This window comes from Cyprinus carpio, chromosome B8, assembly GCF_018340385.1.
Source record: "Cyprinus carpio isolate SPL01 chromosome B8, ASM1834038v1, whole genome shotgun sequence".
NCBI classification, from domain to species: Eukaryota; Metazoa; Chordata; class Actinopteri; order Cypriniformes; family Cyprinidae; genus Cyprinus; species Cyprinus carpio.
The window spans coordinates 7,840,043-7,859,464 of record NC_056604.1 but is presented as its reverse complement, the minus strand read 5'-3'; the positions used below and the strand labels follow the sequence as shown (position 1 = coordinate 7,859,464).

At 36.9% G+C, this 19,422-nt stretch overlaps 3 protein-coding genes across 14 annotated transcripts in view; 2 read left to right on the top strand and 1 right to left on the bottom strand.

The window, feature by feature from the left end:
* The first annotated feature begins 609 nt into the window (after positions 1 to 609).
* Positions 610 to 9,863, top strand: LOC109064552 (death effector domain-containing protein-like). Its single transcript, XM_019081596.2, has 6 exons — positions 610 to 803; positions 2,134 to 2,811; positions 2,936 to 3,040; positions 6,592 to 6,729; positions 7,184 to 7,609; positions 9,548 to 9,863. The coding sequence occupies exons 2-5, from the start codon at positions 2,250 to 2,252 to the stop codon at positions 7,591 to 7,593; spliced, it is 1,215 nt and encodes a 404-aa protein (XP_018937141.1). The 5' UTR covers positions 610 to 803; positions 2,134 to 2,249; the 3' UTR covers positions 7,594 to 7,609; positions 9,548 to 9,863.
* On the bottom strand, positions 9,757 to 13,966 carry LOC109064551 (UDP-glucuronosyltransferase 2A1-like). The gene is made up of 2 exons (XM_042729481.1): positions 13,761 to 13,966; positions 9,757 to 12,035 (listed from the first exon to the last, which is right to left on the bottom strand). Exon 2 carries the CDS (start codon positions 12,030 to 12,032, stop codon positions 10,434 to 10,436), a length of 1,599 nt encoding a protein of 532 aa, XP_042585415.1. The 5' UTR covers positions 12,033 to 12,035; positions 13,761 to 13,966; the 3' UTR covers positions 9,757 to 10,433.
* Positions 13,967 to 15,778: 1,812 nt separating this feature from the next.
* LOC109068745 (plasma membrane calcium-transporting ATPase 3-like) overlaps positions 15,779 to 19,422 on the top strand; it is a 29,141-nt gene continuing 25,497 nt past the window's right edge. For 3 of the 12 annotated variants that reach the window (XM_042729469.1, XM_042729476.1, XM_042729477.1), the window contains exon 1: positions 15,779 to 16,294. The gene's annotated coding sequence lies outside the window, so the exon portion shown is untranslated. Of the gene's footprint in view, positions 16,295 to 16,820; positions 17,537 to 19,422 lie in introns of those variants that run through there. The other 9 variants (XM_042729471.1, XM_042729479.1, XM_042729478.1 and 6 more) reach the window with 6 other exon arrangements.

Genomic DNA, 19,422 nt, shown 5'->3' with positions numbered 1-19,422 from the left:
AACGAGGACATTTTGAGGTTTGTGTTAGATTTTTAGGATTATTTATGTTGAAAACATTTATTGTAACCCACAAACATGTGATTTGCTACTTATTAGTGAGCTGCAGGTGACTGTTTTAGCAGAATAGACCATAAGTTTTAAGTATATCTGCTAAAAGTGAATTTTCTGTAAAAAAATTCAAATTAAAATCAATTTTGATTTTATTGACTTCAAATCATCCAAGTGGAGAGAAAGAAATTAAGCAAAATGATTATTTAAGCTTTTTACAGGGTTTAAAATTAGCCAATTTTTATTAAGCTTTTACATTAGCAATAATGATTAGGAAGCTAGTTGTATTTTGGATGAAACCACTGATCTATAATATATCATATATAGATCAGTGGATGAAACTCTGGTTACCATGGTGATTAGGTAAAGGGGAAATGCACTGTTGTGTTTTTTTTTTTTTATCAGTAAAAAATAAATATTTATATTCTATACAAAGATCTATTCTGAGTCACTTTTTTTCTTGTACCTTTATTTGTTACTGAAAAAAAAAGCTTATTTACACATCACGAGAGCTTAGTGTTATTTCTGTAAAGACGAAGCGTTTCCTACATTCCCCGGATGTTGCCCCACGCTTGCCCATGTCCCGGATGTACCTACATTTTAGTAGAGGAACAAAACATGGGCTCATTATCAAGCTTCACCAAACCGTTTAAATTATCCCCACACACGATTTTTGTACATGTATGAGGACCAAGCCGCGGTTCTGAGCAGAGTCCACGTCCCGTGTCTGTAAAGTGCTTCATGAAATCGAAGAGGTAAGACAGTTGTGTACATTCAGTGTTGCTACACGCTGTTGACGTTAGCAAGCCAACAGGCAGTTGCTAAGCGAACTTTATATCAATAACAAATAACGTTTAAGTTTCTGTAGGAATATAGAAACATTAGAGGGGGTCGCAATAAAATATTGACAGTAAAATATACGTTTTCTTAAAAGATCACGGTGTTCTTCAGCCACTCCTTGTGAATGCTAAGCATCAGGCTAACACACAGCTGTCCAGACAGATTTCAGAAGACTGTTGATGTGTAACCGCTTATTCATCAGTCGTTTCTAGTCTTTAAACTTGCACATGAAAAGAGCATATGTTGGTGTTTTAAAAGCCATGATATGGAAGTCAGATGATTGATGCATTCTGCTATTTTGATGTTCTCTCTCTTAAACCTGTTAGATGTTAATTAGGAGGCTAACCAGGTCAGTAACCTCACTGTCCCTCCGCCTAAATATTTTTTCTACCATTTTTTTATTAGATTTATTAGATCATACTGAACAAACAGGGTTAAATGCAAGTTTTCTATAGTAGTTAAACTTCAAATAGGTTCTTACTATATGTAGATGTGATCAGATATATAATCTGTATGATTGTAAAAGTAGATGAGTTATCAGAATATTTAATCTATATGTTAATGTGATTGTTTTTATATGTAGATCTGATATCGGAATATATAATAGGTGTGATTTTAAATGTAGATGGTATATCAGAATATGTTATATAAGAATAAATGCTTGATTTGATGTTTAGATATTATTTTAAATTTAGATGTGATACCAGAATATAAATAAATGACAAATGTTTTTAGTAGATATCGGAGTATAACATATAAAAACTTTAAATGTTGATGTGATATCAGAATGCTTATGATCTATGATCTGGCTATGATGTGGTTGTGATTCCAGAATTTGTATGTGTTAAATTGATATTAGAATGTATAATCTTTGTTTTATACGTAAATGTGAAATGGGAATATATAAACTTTATGGTTTGTAATGAGAAATTAGAATATATATAATCTGTTTTTTCATATGTAGATGTGAAATCAGAATATATAATGTATATGATTTAATCTGTGGTTGTGATGTAAAAACATGACCTGCATGGTTTTGATTTGTTGCGTGATTGAGCAATGACAGCTCTGACATTAAGTCTAAAAAAACAGTTGAGCAATAGATCTGTTTAAAAAGCAGTGTAAAATTAACCCAGGTCACGTGGTAATGTTCGGCAATTTATTATTCAATATGTTATATGAATCTTTAAAACTGTGGTGTTGTCAGTGACCTAATGCTTGAACATTAATTTTATTCTCTTCTAGAGTGAAGTTGGAGGTGAGAGCTGTGGGCCGAGTGTGTTGACACTGTAAGAGCTGCTTCACACTGCTGACAGGGCCTTCCGCCGTCCTCTCACCCGTCATCCGCTTAGCGAAGAGTGATGACCTCACAGCAGCATGGGAATGCCAACCCTGCCCTCCTCTCGCCACAGAACTCTTCATCAAGTCAGGGCAGGCAACACATTTCTCGTTCCCCGATAGAGTCGTATTCCCGCTCCGGGCTTTCCTCTCCTCGGAGAGGCTGGGTTGCAGCATCCTCATCTGCAGCAGCTCATGGTAACTCTCTTGCGCTTTCTCTAAGCCGATTGGCTCCGGCGTCCTGCAGTATTTCCTCCTCGTCTCGGAGACCTGCGTCCGGCCGGGTGGAGCCGTGGCCGGAGGAGGCTGTGGATGACGCATATGGGCTTTACTCTCTTCACCGCATGTTTGATATTGTGGGTGCGCAGCTGACACACCGTGACGTACGTGTGCTGTCCTTCCTTTTTGTGGACGTTATTGACGAGTACGAGAGAGGAGGGATACGGAGCGGGCGGGATTTCCTGCTCGCGCTGGAGCGTCAGGGGCGATGTGACGAGACAAACTTCCGGCATGTTCTTCAGCTGCTCCGCATCATCACCCGCCATGACCTGCTGCCGTACGTTACGTTGCGCAAGAGACAGACAGGTTTGTGGTTTCGTCAATTACACTTTTCAGAGATGATTATTATGTACAGTGAAGCTACAGTTTCTTCACTCTGCAATATGTTTTGGCAAGGTGCACATGTAACATGTTGCAAATTATTTTCCAGTGTGCCCAGATCCAGTGGATAAATACCTGGAGGAGACGTCAGTCCGTTATGTTTCTCCCAGAGGAGCAGGAGAAGCCCAGCAGGGAACTCCTCACAGAAGAACAGGTGGGTGCTACATTGCTTTAGACTTCTCATTGGTGCTGAAAGCACTTTGGTGTTGTCTAATTAAAGGTCTAATTACTTGATTAGCCAGTCAGAACATTTGGTGTGCTTCAGCACATATATGGCATTCAGGAAGCTTAGGTTTTGAAGTGGGCTGGGTTTCAGTTTAAAGAGACGTGTCTAATTCAGTGGCTAATGGTCCAATCAAGTCCTCCTGGAAAGTTCATATTTCTGAGTAGGGAAGTTGTAATTATGAAATCAGGTGTGTTTGTCACTTTGGTTTATCGCCATATGGCGATGTACCTTTTCTTGGATCAGCAAAATCTTTTAACTAGGCTTACCGGAGGTGCCCTTTTTCACGGACACGTCCTGGCCAGGATTTGTATATTGGCTAAAATATTCAGGGTTTGGTTTCGTTTTCCTGTTGTCATTTTTGCTTGAGGTAAAGATCAAAAAGTAGTTTGACCAGCAGCAAGCAGGCAGTGTACCTAATCGACCAATCGTGTTGTGTGAGATCTACAAAGAATGGTCAAAGCAATGCAAATACTTGTGTTGGACGTGAAGCGGCGCTACGCAGACCTATCAGTGTATGACATCAAAGTACTGCGAGAGCAATTCAAAAGCATAAGGAGCTGTCTGCTCTCAGGTCTAATGGTACTTTGATGTAGGGGTGGGCGATATAACCTCAAAATTATATCATATTTCAAGAATATTTGCGATAATGATATTTATGACAATATAGAAAAAATATGGAACCACGTTTTATTGGTGATTGCAGCTGGCAGGCAGCAGCATTTATTAGTGCAAACACAATGAAGGGCATTTTCCATCCTTTTCCAAAAAACTAACACCACATTTCAAATATGTCAAATAACTTGGATGCCTCTAATATTAAATGTTAAATGAATAAAATGAACACTACATGGAATAAATTATTATTTTTAAACATTGTACATTAATACAAAACAAAAATTTAAAAAACTTATCTAACACTGAACATTTTTTAACATTCTAGCAGACATTATACCAACAAAGCACAATTAATAAGTTAGTAAAATAATATTTTGTGGCTATTTTTGAGACCCCCCCCCCCACCCTTCTTGATTCAGGCATGCAAATAAATACAGCCTTGCTGAGCAGAAGGGAATTCTTTTAAAACATTAAATAATATTACAGATCCCAATTTGAACACTGTGTGAAATTGTTATAATAAATGTATTAATAGAGCTGTTGTAATTATTATCATTATTATTGTTTTACTTTTTAATTTTATGTAACAGAACAACAGTGAAATTACAATACTAACATTTATGAAAGTTGATGGTGCTTTATTTTGATGGAAATCCGCAGGAAGTCCTCAGTGCTGCTGTTTGCTTACAGCAGCAGATTTAGAAATTATTCTCATTACTTATTTGGGAAGATGCATGTATCACATTGTCACATGTCTTGTAAAATTCATAAAAATGTTATTGAGCAACTGAAGAGTAACACAATTTCAGCGCAGATTTCCCTTGCGGTTTGAACTTTGAACCCTGGCTAACAAGACAGCACTGTTCAAACACATGCAATTCATGCGTTTATTAGAAAACATAATGTTTTGCGATTTTAATCCATACAATAACCAGCAATAACCACCCCTTCCTCTCCTCATCGGAGACATGAGATGCAGTACTAAAATTTCTCCAGTGTTGGGTAAGTTACTCTAAAAAAAGTAATTAATTACTAGTTACTAATTACATCTTCAACAGTGTAATTAGATTACTGTACAAATTACTCTCTCCAAAAAGTATTGAATTACTTATCACTGATTACTTTCTAAATCCTTTATCAACCTCGACAAGTTAATGATACAAGGATAGACATGAAATATTTCTTTTAATTCTTTTGAGTGACTACATAAATTATTCTGGTCACACTATAGATTAGGGTCCAATTCTCACTATTAACTAATTATTAACTATGACTTTTGCATCAATATTCTACTAATTACTGCTTATTAATACTTAGTAAAGTAGTATTTAAGTTTAAGTATTGGGTAAGCTGTTATAATGTTGAAAATCGATATGATCAGGTTGTGTAAATGAGGTGTTGAAATGGTCATACAAGACTCAGTCATTCTTATCTGTTCAAAGGGGAAGAGAATCCGGTCTGTGAAAGGTGTAAAAATCTTTTGAGTATAAAACGTATTTTAATTGAATGTCCAATTTTAAATAATACTAGGCAACTTTTTAATTCAGAAAATATATTAATGGACATTTTAAAAAAAAATTCTCCTGGAATGATTAAAATCGTAATACGTAATACAGCATTTTTGGCCATTTTCGCGGATATGTGTAAACATAAATCGTTTTGAAAACGTTGTGTGTACGTGAACGTTGTGTGTACTTTTTAAAAACGCAAGGGGAAAAAACGTTTCCATTTTTGACTACACCGTTGTCGTGTAAACGTAGCCTCAAACACAGCCCCTTGCCGCCACTTTGTGGGGCTACAATCTAACTGCACTGACTGACAGCGGTCTAGAACGCACGCAGATGGAAATATCAGTAGAAAGTCTGTAGTCCAGTCGGATTCGAGGATCAGAACTAACTCTTATACACACAGGCTAACAATAGCCTAACAATCTTGTCATTTTTAAGTTCTGTTATGTGGTCCATTATTTTGTCATTCTCTTCTGTTAATTTCACTTCCAGTTTCAATGCTATTTGGTTTTGGCTTCAGTGGTTTCTGAATATGAACTCGTTATATAGTAACACATACACACACAGATTTTTATATATATATATATATATGGCAATAATACCGCATATCATGCTATTGAGCCACTCAATATTACCTTCACCGCAACAGCCCTAATGATGAATAAATAATGTACATCAGTTTTGTTTTTGCTTTGTTTTTATTCAATTTATGAAAGTGCTGTAAATTTAATAGTTATATGTTCTAATCAATCATATGTTGTACATGCAGTTTAGCTAGATTTATTGAAACCTTAACTTGCAAACTCGGGACTTAAAGGAAATCCTGAGTTTCTCATAATTACAGTTAATTGTTGTGGCATTCATATGTGTTTAACTCTTAAATACGATCTTTCCAATGTGACAAACGCACCATAGGTTTGGAAGAATTTCCAGAAAAACAGAAGGCTGGAATACACTACACAACATTTAAAATATGAACAGATTTTGAATCTGTATGGCATCATCCACTTGCTGGGTTTGTAAGTGGTTACAAAGGATCAGGATCACACACTACCAGACTTTCAGCAAATTCTTAAACCAGGTCAAAATATTAAACACGTCTGATGGCTTCCAAATGGATAGAACTGTAGTCTGAAGCTAAACAATCGGAGTCTGTGCTTATCATAAACTACATGATTTTCTGTGAAATTTGTCAACTCCAGCTGCCCAAAATCTGACTTTCTCTGACGATCTCAAATTGAGGCAAAAGCTGCGTAGTGTATTCCAGTCTTAACCTAAACATGATAGTTGGAAATGCATGTACTAAAAGCAAGACAGATATTGTGGTAGTGATTTTAACAATGTTCTGTTTCTCAGGACACCAGCCATTGATCTGCTGTCCTCCATCAGGACCCCAGGTATGCCCACCCCGTGCTAAACCAACCCCACCTCCGCCGAGCAGGAAAAGGAAGAGATCTCACACGACAGCGGACTGCAGAGAAAAACAGACCTGTGGTAAGACAACAATCTGCTAAAGAATGAAAAAGATGCTCACACAAGTTTATGGCTCAGAAAGAGAAGGTTTGACTCTGTGAGATGAGATATTAATTGGGTCATAACCCCACCATTTTACCAGAAAAAATTAGTTTTATTTACACACTCAAGCAATGATAAAACACATTTGTATTCACAGTTAAACACACTTGGTGGCACTCCTCCCCAAATTTTCCCTATAAGAAGTGACTTAAATAAAACACTTTGTTTGTAAAATCTTGGCAGCCTCTTTGAAAGTTTCTTTAAAGCCAGTCAGTCAGATTAAAACTGAACATTTTAGCCAGCACTTGCCATTATTCTCCATAGATATGCCATTTGAGCATATAACCACTGACAAGCAATATTCCTGAAATCTGTGTCCTTTGCATGTAGACATAAAAGCCACTTTTTTTGAACCTCCTTCCTTGTCTCACAGACATACGACTGAGGGTACGTGCGGAGTACTGTCAGCACGAGTCAGCCCTACAAGGAAACGTCTTCTCAAACAAGCAGGAGGCGCTAGAGAGGCAGTTTGAGCGGTTCAACCAGGCCAACACCATCCTTAAATCCCGTGACCTGGGTTCCATCATATGTGACATCAAGTTCTCAGAGCTGACCTACCTGGACGCCTTCTGGCGGGACTACATCAACGGCTCACTATTGGAAGCCCTGAAGGGCGTTTTCATCACGGACTCTCTGAAGCAGGCAGTGGGCCACGAGGCCATTAAGCTCCTGGTGAACGTGGATGAGGAAGACTACCAAGCTGGCAGGAGGAAGTTGCTGAGGAACCTGGTGGCGGGAGGTGCCAGTGCAGGGACGGGGAGCAGGGAGGGTCCCTTGTCCTAGTGGTGGGATTGACTCGGTAAGTGGAGGAAATTCAGAGAGACCCTGATGAGAGATTGGACACTAATGAGAAGGTATACATGGTGGGGGGGGGGGGGGGGGGTGTAAACAGAGAGGAAGTGACTCTTAAAAGAAAGATAACCTACAAAGAGGCTGGGATTTGCATCTGTAGCAAATGTGGATGAAAGAGGCGTGAAAAGTGTTCTGGAAAGTCACGTTATTTCTGTTTTATTTTGAGTATCTCAAGTTGTGGAAATAAAAGATGAAGGGGGAAGTATCGGACAAAGAAGGCATTTAGTTTCTTTCGTCTTTATTCCTGCGTAATTGACACTAATCCTTTTGTTTTTAGGCCTGTGTGAATTAGTTTTTTTTTCTTATTTGTGCTACATTTCCATTTAAGTCTTGTTGCACAACCTTACTGAAATTCTCTTGGTTAAATGAAATGTTCGCCTCAAAGTTTAATAAAGTGGTTGCATAAGGTTTGGACAGGTTGCATAAGGTTTGATTGACTGGTTTGCCTTTAAAATGTCACATTGCTTCTATTCATTATGGAATAATTCCCCTGTCAATGTTGTTAAGCCATCCATGTTTTTCTGGATGTGAACTTGCATAAGCAGAATCTCCGTTTTTTTGAAAAACCACACAAAATCTTCATTGCACACTGCAACACTGCACTTCACTTTTGAATTGTGACTACTTTATAGAGAACACATTCTCCATTTGTTTCATTACTGAAATTATTGCAGAATTGGGTTGGTTTATGCAAATTTATAAATAAGATTCCAAAGCATGGATAATTGTTTTTCAGAATGGTTTATGATATGCTTTGTTGCAGTTCGTGTTTTTATGCATGTCCCTGTAATTTTCTTTTTCTTTTGGTTATGAAAAAACTTAAAACTAACAAACATTCACTTTTACACGAAATATCCAAAAAGATTAAGACATTTGGGAAAAATATTAATACAAATATCCACTCTAGACCAACTAAAATCCAAAATTAGATCAACTTAACTCTGAAATTACGTTTCATTGTTTTTTATTGGTTGAATTACTGGGCAGAGCGTCAATTGCATCACTAACGGTATAATACAGAGATATGCCTTTGTAAAGTTCAAATGCATGTGACGGCAGTACAAATTGGCTACTTTTGTTCAATCCAAAAAAAAAAAAAAAAACGATTATTTAATTATTTATACTGTTATCGTTAGTTTAAAATGTGATCTCACAATGCAGCACACATGAAAGAAGCTGAACCTTTTTCTTGTCTATATTTATAATTTCTACTCATTTGAATTCAAGCAAATGTGTCCTGAGAAACGGCCTCTTCCAGGGTTTATATGTTGAAATAATCTGCTGTAACCTCTGTCCAACAAGTCTTGAAAGATGACACAAAATGTGCCAACCTAAAGTGCAACCTGTGTTTTAACATGACTGAAGTGAAAGAAAAATGCCTGAGCAACATGCAGTCACAGGAAGATCTATAATTTGACTGACTTGAGATGTTTTGCTATACTTTTAAAATACCAAAGCTGTTCCCAGACATTCATTCTCTCTTTAATCTCTCTCTCTCTCTCTCTTAGTCATGCTCTCCTCCATCTGTTAAGATATAATGAAACTGTTTAAATATTGAAAGAAAATTGGTCACTTGTAGGGTGAGTGGAACAGATGTTTAGAAAAGTTAGCTGTGGATCAATTACTGCTATTATTATTATTATTATTACTACAGAAGGAAGAAAAGCATTTTGTAATGTTTTCCTAATGGAACTAAACAGAGTTACAGACTGGTATCTATTATATAGGTTACATGTTCTATTGATTGTGTTCAAGTGTTTGTCTTTATATCTTGCATGTATATGACATTGATCCCCTTAAATATCACACAGTGACAATTGAGCTGTGGTCTGTAGATTTGAGATAGCTAGACATTTCTAACCTTTTTATACTTTGTTTTTCATAGAGAAAGAAATGGGATTGCTACTTTTTGGAGAGGTGAGATGAGTATTCTCAAAGTGACACAGTAGAACAGATGAAGACGGAGCACTTTATTTTTTACTCTCTCTCAAGTATTTCACCTATTGTAACCATATACTGTATAGTTATACACCATTCCAAAATGTAGGAGACATTCGGCATCATCGGCCATCTGTCACATTATGAATAATTTTATTTTTGTTGACCATGCCGGTGGTTGTGTTAAGTGAAATATTTACGTGCATAATAGAGAGCTGGTTCATTCAATGTCTGTACAAATCAATAAAACAAACTAAAAAATACAATCTTTTGCAGTTCCTTTTTTAAAAACAAAAATATCCTGTTAGCAACACATTACTTGACCAAATGTATTTGTATGATGCGTGTAATTTTATGTATACTGAAATTTCAAGTTAGGCTTTCATAGATTAATTTTTCCAAAAACTGCAAATGCTGGCTCTGTGGCGTTCTCAAAACATTGCCGTTTGTCTGAACAGCCTGACCTTAGTAACATTCTCAACCAAAAGTTGAGAAGATTACCCATTTTTTTCAAACCATGGCAGATGTTGTTTGTTTGATCACTGTGAACAACACTGTTTGGCTGATGGCACCAAAAGTATGTCTACAGTCCCATGTGTTTCTAAAAGGTCTACTTTAATACATCGGTATATTTGCGCTTTAAATGTTGCTTGTCAAATTATCAATGGAGAATGATTTTTTTTAAAACCAGATGGAGTAGTTACAACATCTACCAGCAGGGGTTAACAGAGCCATGCTAACTAACCAAACCTTTCCACATTGGAAATGGTGCATAGAGCACCATTAATGATATCAGCCTTTAGCAAAAAACTAGTGTTACCAAAGACATGACTTCACTCTTTTTTGGATTTTCTTTTCTTGACAAAAACTTTCAACAATGCCTTGCTCATCAACATCAAGAGCACACAGACTGCTGTAAACAAACTCATTATTAGCATTAACACATCTATGCAGTAGTAGGAATACCAAGTAAGTCTGTAGGACTCGGTGCGTAAGTGCGCAGCACCCTTATGCCTCATGACAAACTCCAGCCAAAAGATGGCACTGTCCATTGGCTTGAGCGGAGTGTCACGATGTAGGCTTGACATTCTGCGCATGTTCTTCTGGTAGGGTTGATTTTCATCCAGTATGTCCCTTAGGGCTTGTGTTAGGGTAGCTACATCCAGGGCTGTGACGTCAAGCACTTGAGCCACCCCTCTGGCTTCCAGGCGAATCATGTTGTCGAACTGGTCAAAGATGAGCGGGAGTCCAAGCATCGGAACGCCGTGGTAAATAGCCTCGTAGATTCCATTCGTTCCTCCGTGGGTGATGAAAGCTTTAATTTTAGGATGGCCTAAGAGGTCGTTTTGAGGCAGCCAGTCCACTATCAGTGTATTGTTCCCCAACGTAGATGGCTTTTCCCCTACGTGCCTCCAAATCACCTTTTGTGGCAAGCGAGCAAAGGCGGAGGCGATGACTTCGGATATGTCAGGACCCAGACTTCCAAGCAGAGAACCCAAAGACATGATCACCACCCCATGCTCTCCAGAACTCTCGACAAACTTCTCCAATTTCTCTGGTAGGGGTTTGGATGCTTTGCACTGGAAGCCTCCAATGTAGACCACATTGGGCATAGTAGGACGAGGAAACTCGAATACAAAATCGACTCTCATGAGCCACAGATCTGCTCCTTGGATCAGAGAGTACACATTAGTGTTTGGGTCTATGTGTTCGCTGATAACTCCTTGATAAAGAGGCCTTGTGATCAAGTGGTCTATGTATTGGCCGATTCCATAATGCAAAAAATTCTTCATTTTATTTGCAAAGCTCATTTTATCTGTCACCCTAGATCCAATAGTTGGGATGTAAGAAAGCGGTGAGGGTGCAATTGCAAAGTGCCCTTCTGCATTTGTTATCCATCGTACATTGTACACCATTGGTAAACCCAAGTACTTGCCCAATATGACCCCTCCTGCAAAACCAGGATCAGTTAGCATCAAATCATACTTGGACTCTTTGAGTATTTTAACAAGCTTTTTATCCTCTAGAATGGTCCTCACCATCTCAGCAGAAGACTTGTGAGCATCTTCTAAAAGAGTAATTACTTCTTTCTGCAGGGCCATGAATGACCAAACAGATCCTTCCCCTCTTTGAATGTCAATGTTTCTCTTAAGAAAGGACGCCATGTACTCGGGGTCCTCCAGGCTGGAGAGATGATCGGCACGGATAGTGATGGGTGTATAGTGTGTGGTGTTCTCTGGGATGTACCAGCTGTTGGCAGAACGTAAAACTGTCAGTTTGTGACCTCGCTGATGAAGCTCTCGTAGCAAAATGTCCATGTTAAGCCAGTGGCTTCCATCCACTGGGTACACCAGGATCTTCCCAGCCAGGGAAAGTGGTGGGACACTCCAAAGGAAGGCAACAAGGACAAAGATTTGGGGATGCAGCAACATTGTCTGAAAATATATGTTTGGTTAGGCAGTCATAATCAAAATATGGCCAATGGAAATATAGCTTGTGCTTATAACTTAGAAACCAATGTGGGTCCAATGTTTTCTGGACCTTTTGGACTTTCAAAAAATAAATTTAAGATATTATTTTTTAATGTATGTATTTTTATTTATTTACTTATTCAAAATCACATTAATTTGCTATTTTGTAAGCTGTAATAAATGGACAGATTAGTATGATTACAGAAAGAAGGCAGTGTATAATATGTTTTTGAAAATATCGTATAGTTAGTGTAATATAAGTATTATACACAAACCATATATGATTACAAACTGATATCGCTATCTCATTCATTTATTTATTTTTCTCTCTCTCGTCTGTCACTTGCAGGGCCTGCCCCCTTTACCCTATCTGAGAGAATCATTGCACATTGACCTGGCACTACTACGCAATCTCAGCTGAACACATGTACGGTTTAAAGAGTTCACAGTGGGAACGAACGAGAGAGACTAAAGATATCAGGGTACACCGATCATGTAACTTCATCTGAGATTACACTTTTGCATACCAATGACTTGAGCATCAAAACCTGTTCTGGCTAAATAGGTTGCACAGTGAAAGCAGTTTAGTGATTTGCAAAGATGTGTTTAAATTGATAACTGTAATAACTCATTGCAGAAAAAAATACTGCAAGTGTGCATTGTTCTGAATGACACTGTGCAATAGTAATAATTTATTTTAATATGTCCATTGACTAAACTGCAAAATGGACAGAGATGGGTAGTAACTGATTACATGTCATTTGGATTATGTAATCAGATTCCAAAAATTAAGCACTTGTAATTGGATTAAATGAAACTTTAAAATACTGTAATAAGACTACAGTTACTTTTTTTTTTATTGATGACTACATATTATTCACACAATATCAATAAATTATTCATAATTTATTGATTCTCACTAATTCCTCTTTTTCATCTTTTAAATGTTCCTTTCTAAGATAGCCTACTGCTTATGTACACTCAGAAAGTCTTCCAGTTTTGTGGACATTCACACAAAGAATGTACAATTTTAAAACACACAAATTCACATAATTTCTTATTTACATGTAATGCAGGCATTCCAAAACGTTTTTGTCATCTGAACATCTTTCAACTAATATAGGCTAGATTTATTTCAAGCACCCTGAGATTTAAAAATAAATATTTTAATAATTAAGTATCGCATTTGCATGTTCACGATTTTCTGTAGGTTAATGCTCACATGCCATGTAAACAAATGAAGTGTTTTATTTTAAATGATGTTATTCTAAAATGACTTCTTTTGATTTTCCATTTTTAGGATTTAATTCATTATTAGCTTTTTATTAAATTCATAAAGCCCCTGCAGCTCATTTACAAACCCCAGTTTGGGAAACCTTGAAGTAATGTTTAATGCACTTCCTGTTATTAATTACCATGAATAGAATATATTTTCTTACTCTTTGTATTTTTATATCAATATGGTATTTAAATCAATATGATAAACGACTTAGGCGAAACGTAATCTAAAAGTAATCAAAAAGTAGTCTGATTACATTACCTTAAATCTGTAATGTAATAGATTCGTTACCAACTACAATTTTTGTCATGTAGTTAGGAATCAGTAACGGATTACAATTTCTAAGTAATCTACCCAGCTCTGAAAATGGAAATCTGAAGCATGCAGACAAGTAAAATGAAACACTCTACCTGGTTTGTGGCGATGTCCTAAAGAGAAGTTTTGCGGTGTGAAAGAATGTCCTATAACAGTGCGGTTTTTATTCCCAATCTGGCAGGGAGCCTTGCAAAAGAGCAAGCAAAGTCCATCACATAACGTTTTTTTGTTGTAAAATGGTGACTAGCATAGATACCGGACTGGGAACAGCATGAGGTTGAACTTTGTCCCAGATTGTACTTCCTCTGTGCGTTTATTTAGCCTAGCCTCAAAAGGGGGCTTGATCTGAATCATGTGTTTGGTGTAAGAAAGAAAGAGAGGGAGAGGTAGGCTCACAAGCAGATTATGTCAGGGGATTACATACAGCACATTCCATCCACATTAAAACCTGTATTTGAATCTAACTCATTAAAACAGGCCTTTGAGAAGAAGTATGGAATATTCATAGCTAGGAATGGAAAACTGCACATTGTTCCACTTCTGACTCAAGGATTTTAATAGGATTGCAATCATGAAGATCTATGATGATTTGGAACCAGTCAAAGAAGAATTTTCTTAGAAGCAAATACTATTCAAGCTAAAATTCTTATATTTCAGAATTTCCGCTCAGTCCAGTAGGATCTTTTTTGGTCTGGGTATAATGGTCTGTTTGCATCAGCGGGGTGAGAGGGCACTTTTAAAATATACAGTCTTTATGTTAGACATCAGCTCATTGCATTGTAAAAGATTCATCACTTTTATCACGAATGGCTTCAGAAATCAAGACACCTTGGGCAGTAACATGGGATGTGACTGCTGCTGGATGCAATGCCATTTTCCTCCACTAGAGGGGACAACATTGTCACTAATTTCACTTGGATGCAGCAGAACCGTAAAGGGCATGAACACAGTCCACGTAAGTCTGTGTCAACAAGTCATTCTTATTTATTTAATAACTTAACTTACTTGTGTTTTTACCTCATTTTTGCTTTCCCACTCTATAATTGCAGTTTAGTATTCTATACTAACATGACAAAATAAGTAAATAAAGAAATAAAAACTGTGCAATGCAAAACAACAGCAGTGCAAATAAACTAGCAAAATAAACAGTTAAACGATCAGAATGAAATTAAAAGTAAAACGACAAAGTAACAGTGCAGAGTAAATTATGAAATGTATTAAATCAGCAATTCAAATTAAAATGAACAAATTAAAGTGTGTGTATGTGTGTGTGTGTGTGTGTGTGTGTGTGTGTGTGTGTGTGTGTGTGTGTGTGTGTGTGTGTGTGTGTGTGTGTGTTGGAGAGAGAGAGAGCGAGAGAGAGAGACGTTTGGCGTTTTGGCAATATTGTATGCAGACCAATTGTGGCAATAAAGTACTTTGAAATTGAAATGATTATTAATTGAACCAAGGCTCTTTCTCGTTCTCAAATCCTTTGTTGGGATGTTTTATTAATGGAGCTACAGGCGGCAGGCTGCATGAGTACTCGCTTTATAATTAATGCTCAGATGCCCAGCCGAGAGAGAGATAGAAGTAAATGAATTAAAGAGCAGATTCAACAATATCTTATATCTATGCTTTATTTTTGATTCTTTTTATTGTTATTATATTAGGTCATTAACCTTGTTTGGGTTCAGTCTAGTGTTTACTTTTTTTCTAGACATTTTTAATTATTTGTTTTATTAGTTAATATGTTAATATCGTTAATATGCTAACATGATAAATTTCACCTCGCTGTGGTCACGTTTTAGCGTCTCTTCTATGACTAAATAAGACCTAGCTCATAAATATTAATAAGGTCGTACCGACGCTGCGTGGTAATCGTCCAATACCGAACGTCTGCTTCATGAATATTAAGTACACTATGCTAACGTATCCTGACAGCCACCCAATGGCGAATGTTCTGCTTATGAATATTGATTAGTCGTGCTGACGTTGCGTTGTCACCTAGCTTGGTTACCTTCCAAAGGCAAAAGCCCCGGTTATGAATATTAAAAACCCAGCCCTCGCCATAGTAGAATTCGTCTTTTACCGGGAAAAAGAAGGGATTGCAGAGAGAGAGGGAGGGAAGCGAGAGGCCTGGATCTCGATCCGCCCCTCCCCCATCTCCCGTCCTCCAGCGCTGGGATGCTGCTGCTGCCATCACCGAGAGATGCGCGTCAAACGGGCACCATCAGCATGTAGACCCGCATCTCTCCTTCACCCATCACTCTATCAATCAACGCCAAAAATAACAGCAACGATGTGACCAAAACGAGCCTCCTTTACGTTCCCGACAGCACAACACGCCGTTTTTAACCGATTAATTAATGCGGACATGGTACAGTCTCATCTGCATCATTCAGGTTTTCTTCCGCATAAGATGAAGTGCTCAGCACCGTCTGCTGCCTCCTGCTCCCTTCATTTGATTTCTATTCTGCACCGTTGCGCATCATCTGCATTTGGAATAGCGTAAAGGTCAAATTATGTGACTTTCATTTTTGTGTTCTCCATGATGGGCATAATTTGAGGCTAAACCACTGGATATCATTCCGTCTTTCCTGTCTTTTTTCGACTCAGCGTCAAATGTCCTTGGAACATGGCCTGCGCGGTGAGTGAATACATTTGTTCACGGATAGGCTTCATGTTCACAAGTGCTTGTGGTGTCAGCAGGGTATGTTTTGTGTTGAGTTTGTTTATTTGTTGCAGTCCAGCGTCTGCTAATGTATAATTAAAGTGCTTTATTATTATGATTACAGTAGGTAAGCATTACTTGGAAATTAGTATCATCATCAGCAGCATGCCCTGCACGTTTATGCTGATATAATTCAGCAAAAGATATGTTTCATGTCAGGAGGTAGGGTATTCGTGATTGTTCAACAATTGTTTTTAATGTTATAAAATAAAATAGTAATGCAGGATAAATAATCATGTAGGCTAGTAGTATAAATAAAGTTAACAAACAATAAAAATTAGTAATCGCAAATAAAAGCCAACACAGTGTTATAATTATACCTTTTTAAAACAACTCTTTAACATTTATTTAAAAATCTTATTTTTTTTATTATTGTGCCATACACTTCATTAAGAGCAGTGTATCTATAAATACCTGTATGCATGAAACAAATTACTAGTTTTGGATAGACTGAAAAGCAGGTGATGGTTTGATGTAACCTTGCTGCCTGGTTAGTTTGTGCCGCCTTTCATTTTAATCCCCGCCAAATGTTTTTAATATACATTTGTTTTACCTTCCCCTCGCTATGATTAACACGAAAAATCATGACACAAATGCTACAGGCACTTTTATAAGCTGTGAGCAGCTGTACAGTGGACCAAGGTGAACATCTGATTCCTGAAGGTTACCAGGAAAGGGCATCATCGAATATAAAGCGCATATTTGTTGAGGAATCTTCTGCCCATTTTTAATAAAAGATGAGAAGGCGCGCACAGATTATGGGTTTAAATGTTCAGTAACCTAAAGTTGGTGTCACAGCAGGGAAATGGAGGCGCAGAGCTCAAGCGGATTGTAATGTCATCCAAAACTGCAGGCCTGATGGCTGGGTAGTGTTGCCTTCGTAAATCTGTTCTGCAGTGGGATTGGGCAAGTGTTTATGTGCGCATGCGCAGGCGTCTCGTACTGAGCGAAGGCAGATTTTGCGCGTGAAGTACATGGGTTGGGGAGAGGCGCATAAAACGCTTTTATCAAGAGAGAGTATTTCAAAAGGCGTTTAGATAAGAAGTGATTGTTCTCGGTTTCCCTCGGATATTATGCAAACAATCCATTGCATTAGGTGTGCGTGATGAACGCTTGGCTACTTGTTTCTCACAAACTTCCGACACCTGTGACACCTCGGTAAGCAAAATGCCACCTTCACATTTCAGAACGTTTAAATAGGCTACTGTAACCACTTTTGAGCGTTACAATTAGGAAGAAATAGCCTACGTTCATAATGAAATATAAAATAAGTGGGCATAAATTAATGGTTAAGTAGGAGATACCTGATGGGTAAACAAGTGAACGCAAAATAAAATAATAGCTACTAACACGCTATATGACAAAGAGTCTATTAATTTACCGATATAAAGTTGGTTCGACGTTTGACGTCGGATGTTAGACATATTCAGCCGCGAAAAAAATCAATAAATTCTTAGTGGATGAGTAGCTATAATTGTACACAAATGTCTTATCTGAAAAGCAATAGAACGTAGAACTGAGCACACATCGCAGTTTAATTGTTTTAATTCTCCTCGATTTGTTGCGAAACATAAAGAGTCTGGCGCTTAGACCAGCTAGGGACCTTCTACAAAGTACATGAAAATGATAAAACGATAATTTTCCCCACCGGAATGTTTTTTTTTTATAATTAACAAAACAAGAGAATTTGTGCACCCAAGGTCTTTGAAAGATATAAAGACAAACACTTGAATGCACATTTGAATTTAAATTACCGCGTAGTGGAAGATGTTTTGAGTGAATTTGACATTCAAAATATTTTAATAAATTCATTTAAATTCAATACAGTCTTCTATTTCAGCTTCAAAGTGTCTTGTTACTGTATCCTAGAAGACCATTTCTATGCAAGTTTTACTGTCATATATAAATCAGGATACATGTTATTTAATTAAATTCAAATCTGTTAATAAATTAATTTAAATTGAATGCAGCTTTCTTTCTCAAATCCATCGGCTGTGTATTCTTAGAGATTCCTAGACAAACATTTTCCAATAGTTTTCATTGTCAAAACAAAAGTGATGCCGAAGTCATGCTACTGACATTAAAAAATCTCTTGCGCAGCATTCCATAGAGTCTCCAGTGTTACCGCTCCCTAGAGGAATGTGCTGCAGTTGTTCTGGACGAGTATGACATTCAAAGTTATCCATTATTTTTAAATCAATAAAGTCTTCTATTTCAACTTCAAAAGGTGTGTCTTGTTTCTGATTTCTAAATGAACATTTCAATTTAGGTTTTACACTCATATGTAAATTAGGACACATGCTATTGAATTAAATAAATAAAAAAAATCCATTCCATTCCATTCAATTTTTTTTTTTTTTTTTTGATAGTTGTTCATGAGTCCCTTATTTTTCCTGAGCAGTTAAACTGTCCACTATTCTTCATAAAAACTCTCCAGGTCTCACAAACTCTTTGGATAAATTGTGCTAATTGTTTATATAGATTTCTTCTGAAGCTTCTGACATAATTCAGTCATTATTTTGTCTTGTGGACAATATGCAAACATCTTTGATGCAACATATCTTACTCAGGGCAGCACTAAAAAATAAAATGCATTTTGTGTAATACCTTTTATTTTAGTAAAATAATTAACATTTTGCCCACAACTATATCTTCATAGAACTATAAGAATAAACTGCATTCAGTTGGACAATTTGTACATTTTTTGTGCTTTGACAGCTAGCAAATGTTTATATTTATTTATCTTTTTACTGTTATTTAGAATCACATTTCTGAATGTTACAATCCAAAATAAACAATTTAACTAAATTCCTGTTTACATATTTTATGTATTTACATGACATTTTAATTATGCATGATTTTTAAATACTTTCTATAATGTTTATTATTATTATTATTATTATATATATATTTTATATAACGATGTTCATTAAACAAAATCATTTCCTGTTTGAATATTTGAAATAACATTTGGGACTTTCCTCAATATTTTACTCAAAAGTACAGTAACTTTTGTTTTAAAAAAGCTCTTTTAAGAGTGCACG

Coding starts and splice junctions, on each gene's coding strand:
- LOC109064552 (XM_019081596.2), top strand. CDS start 2,250: ATGACCTCACAGCAGCATGGGAATGCCAACCCTGCCCTCCTCTCGCCA. Junction 2,812..2,935: donor GTTGCGCAAGAGACAGACAG/GTTTGTGGTTTC, acceptor ATTATTTTCCAG/TGTGCCCAGATCCAGTGGAT. Junction 3,041..6,591: donor AACTCCTCACAGAAGAACAG/GTGGGTGCTACA, acceptor TCTGTTTCTCAG/GACACCAGCCATTGATCTGC.
- LOC109064551 (XM_042729481.1), bottom strand. CDS start 12,032: ATGTTGCTGCATCCCCAAATCTTTGTCCTTGTTGCCTTCCTTTGGAGT.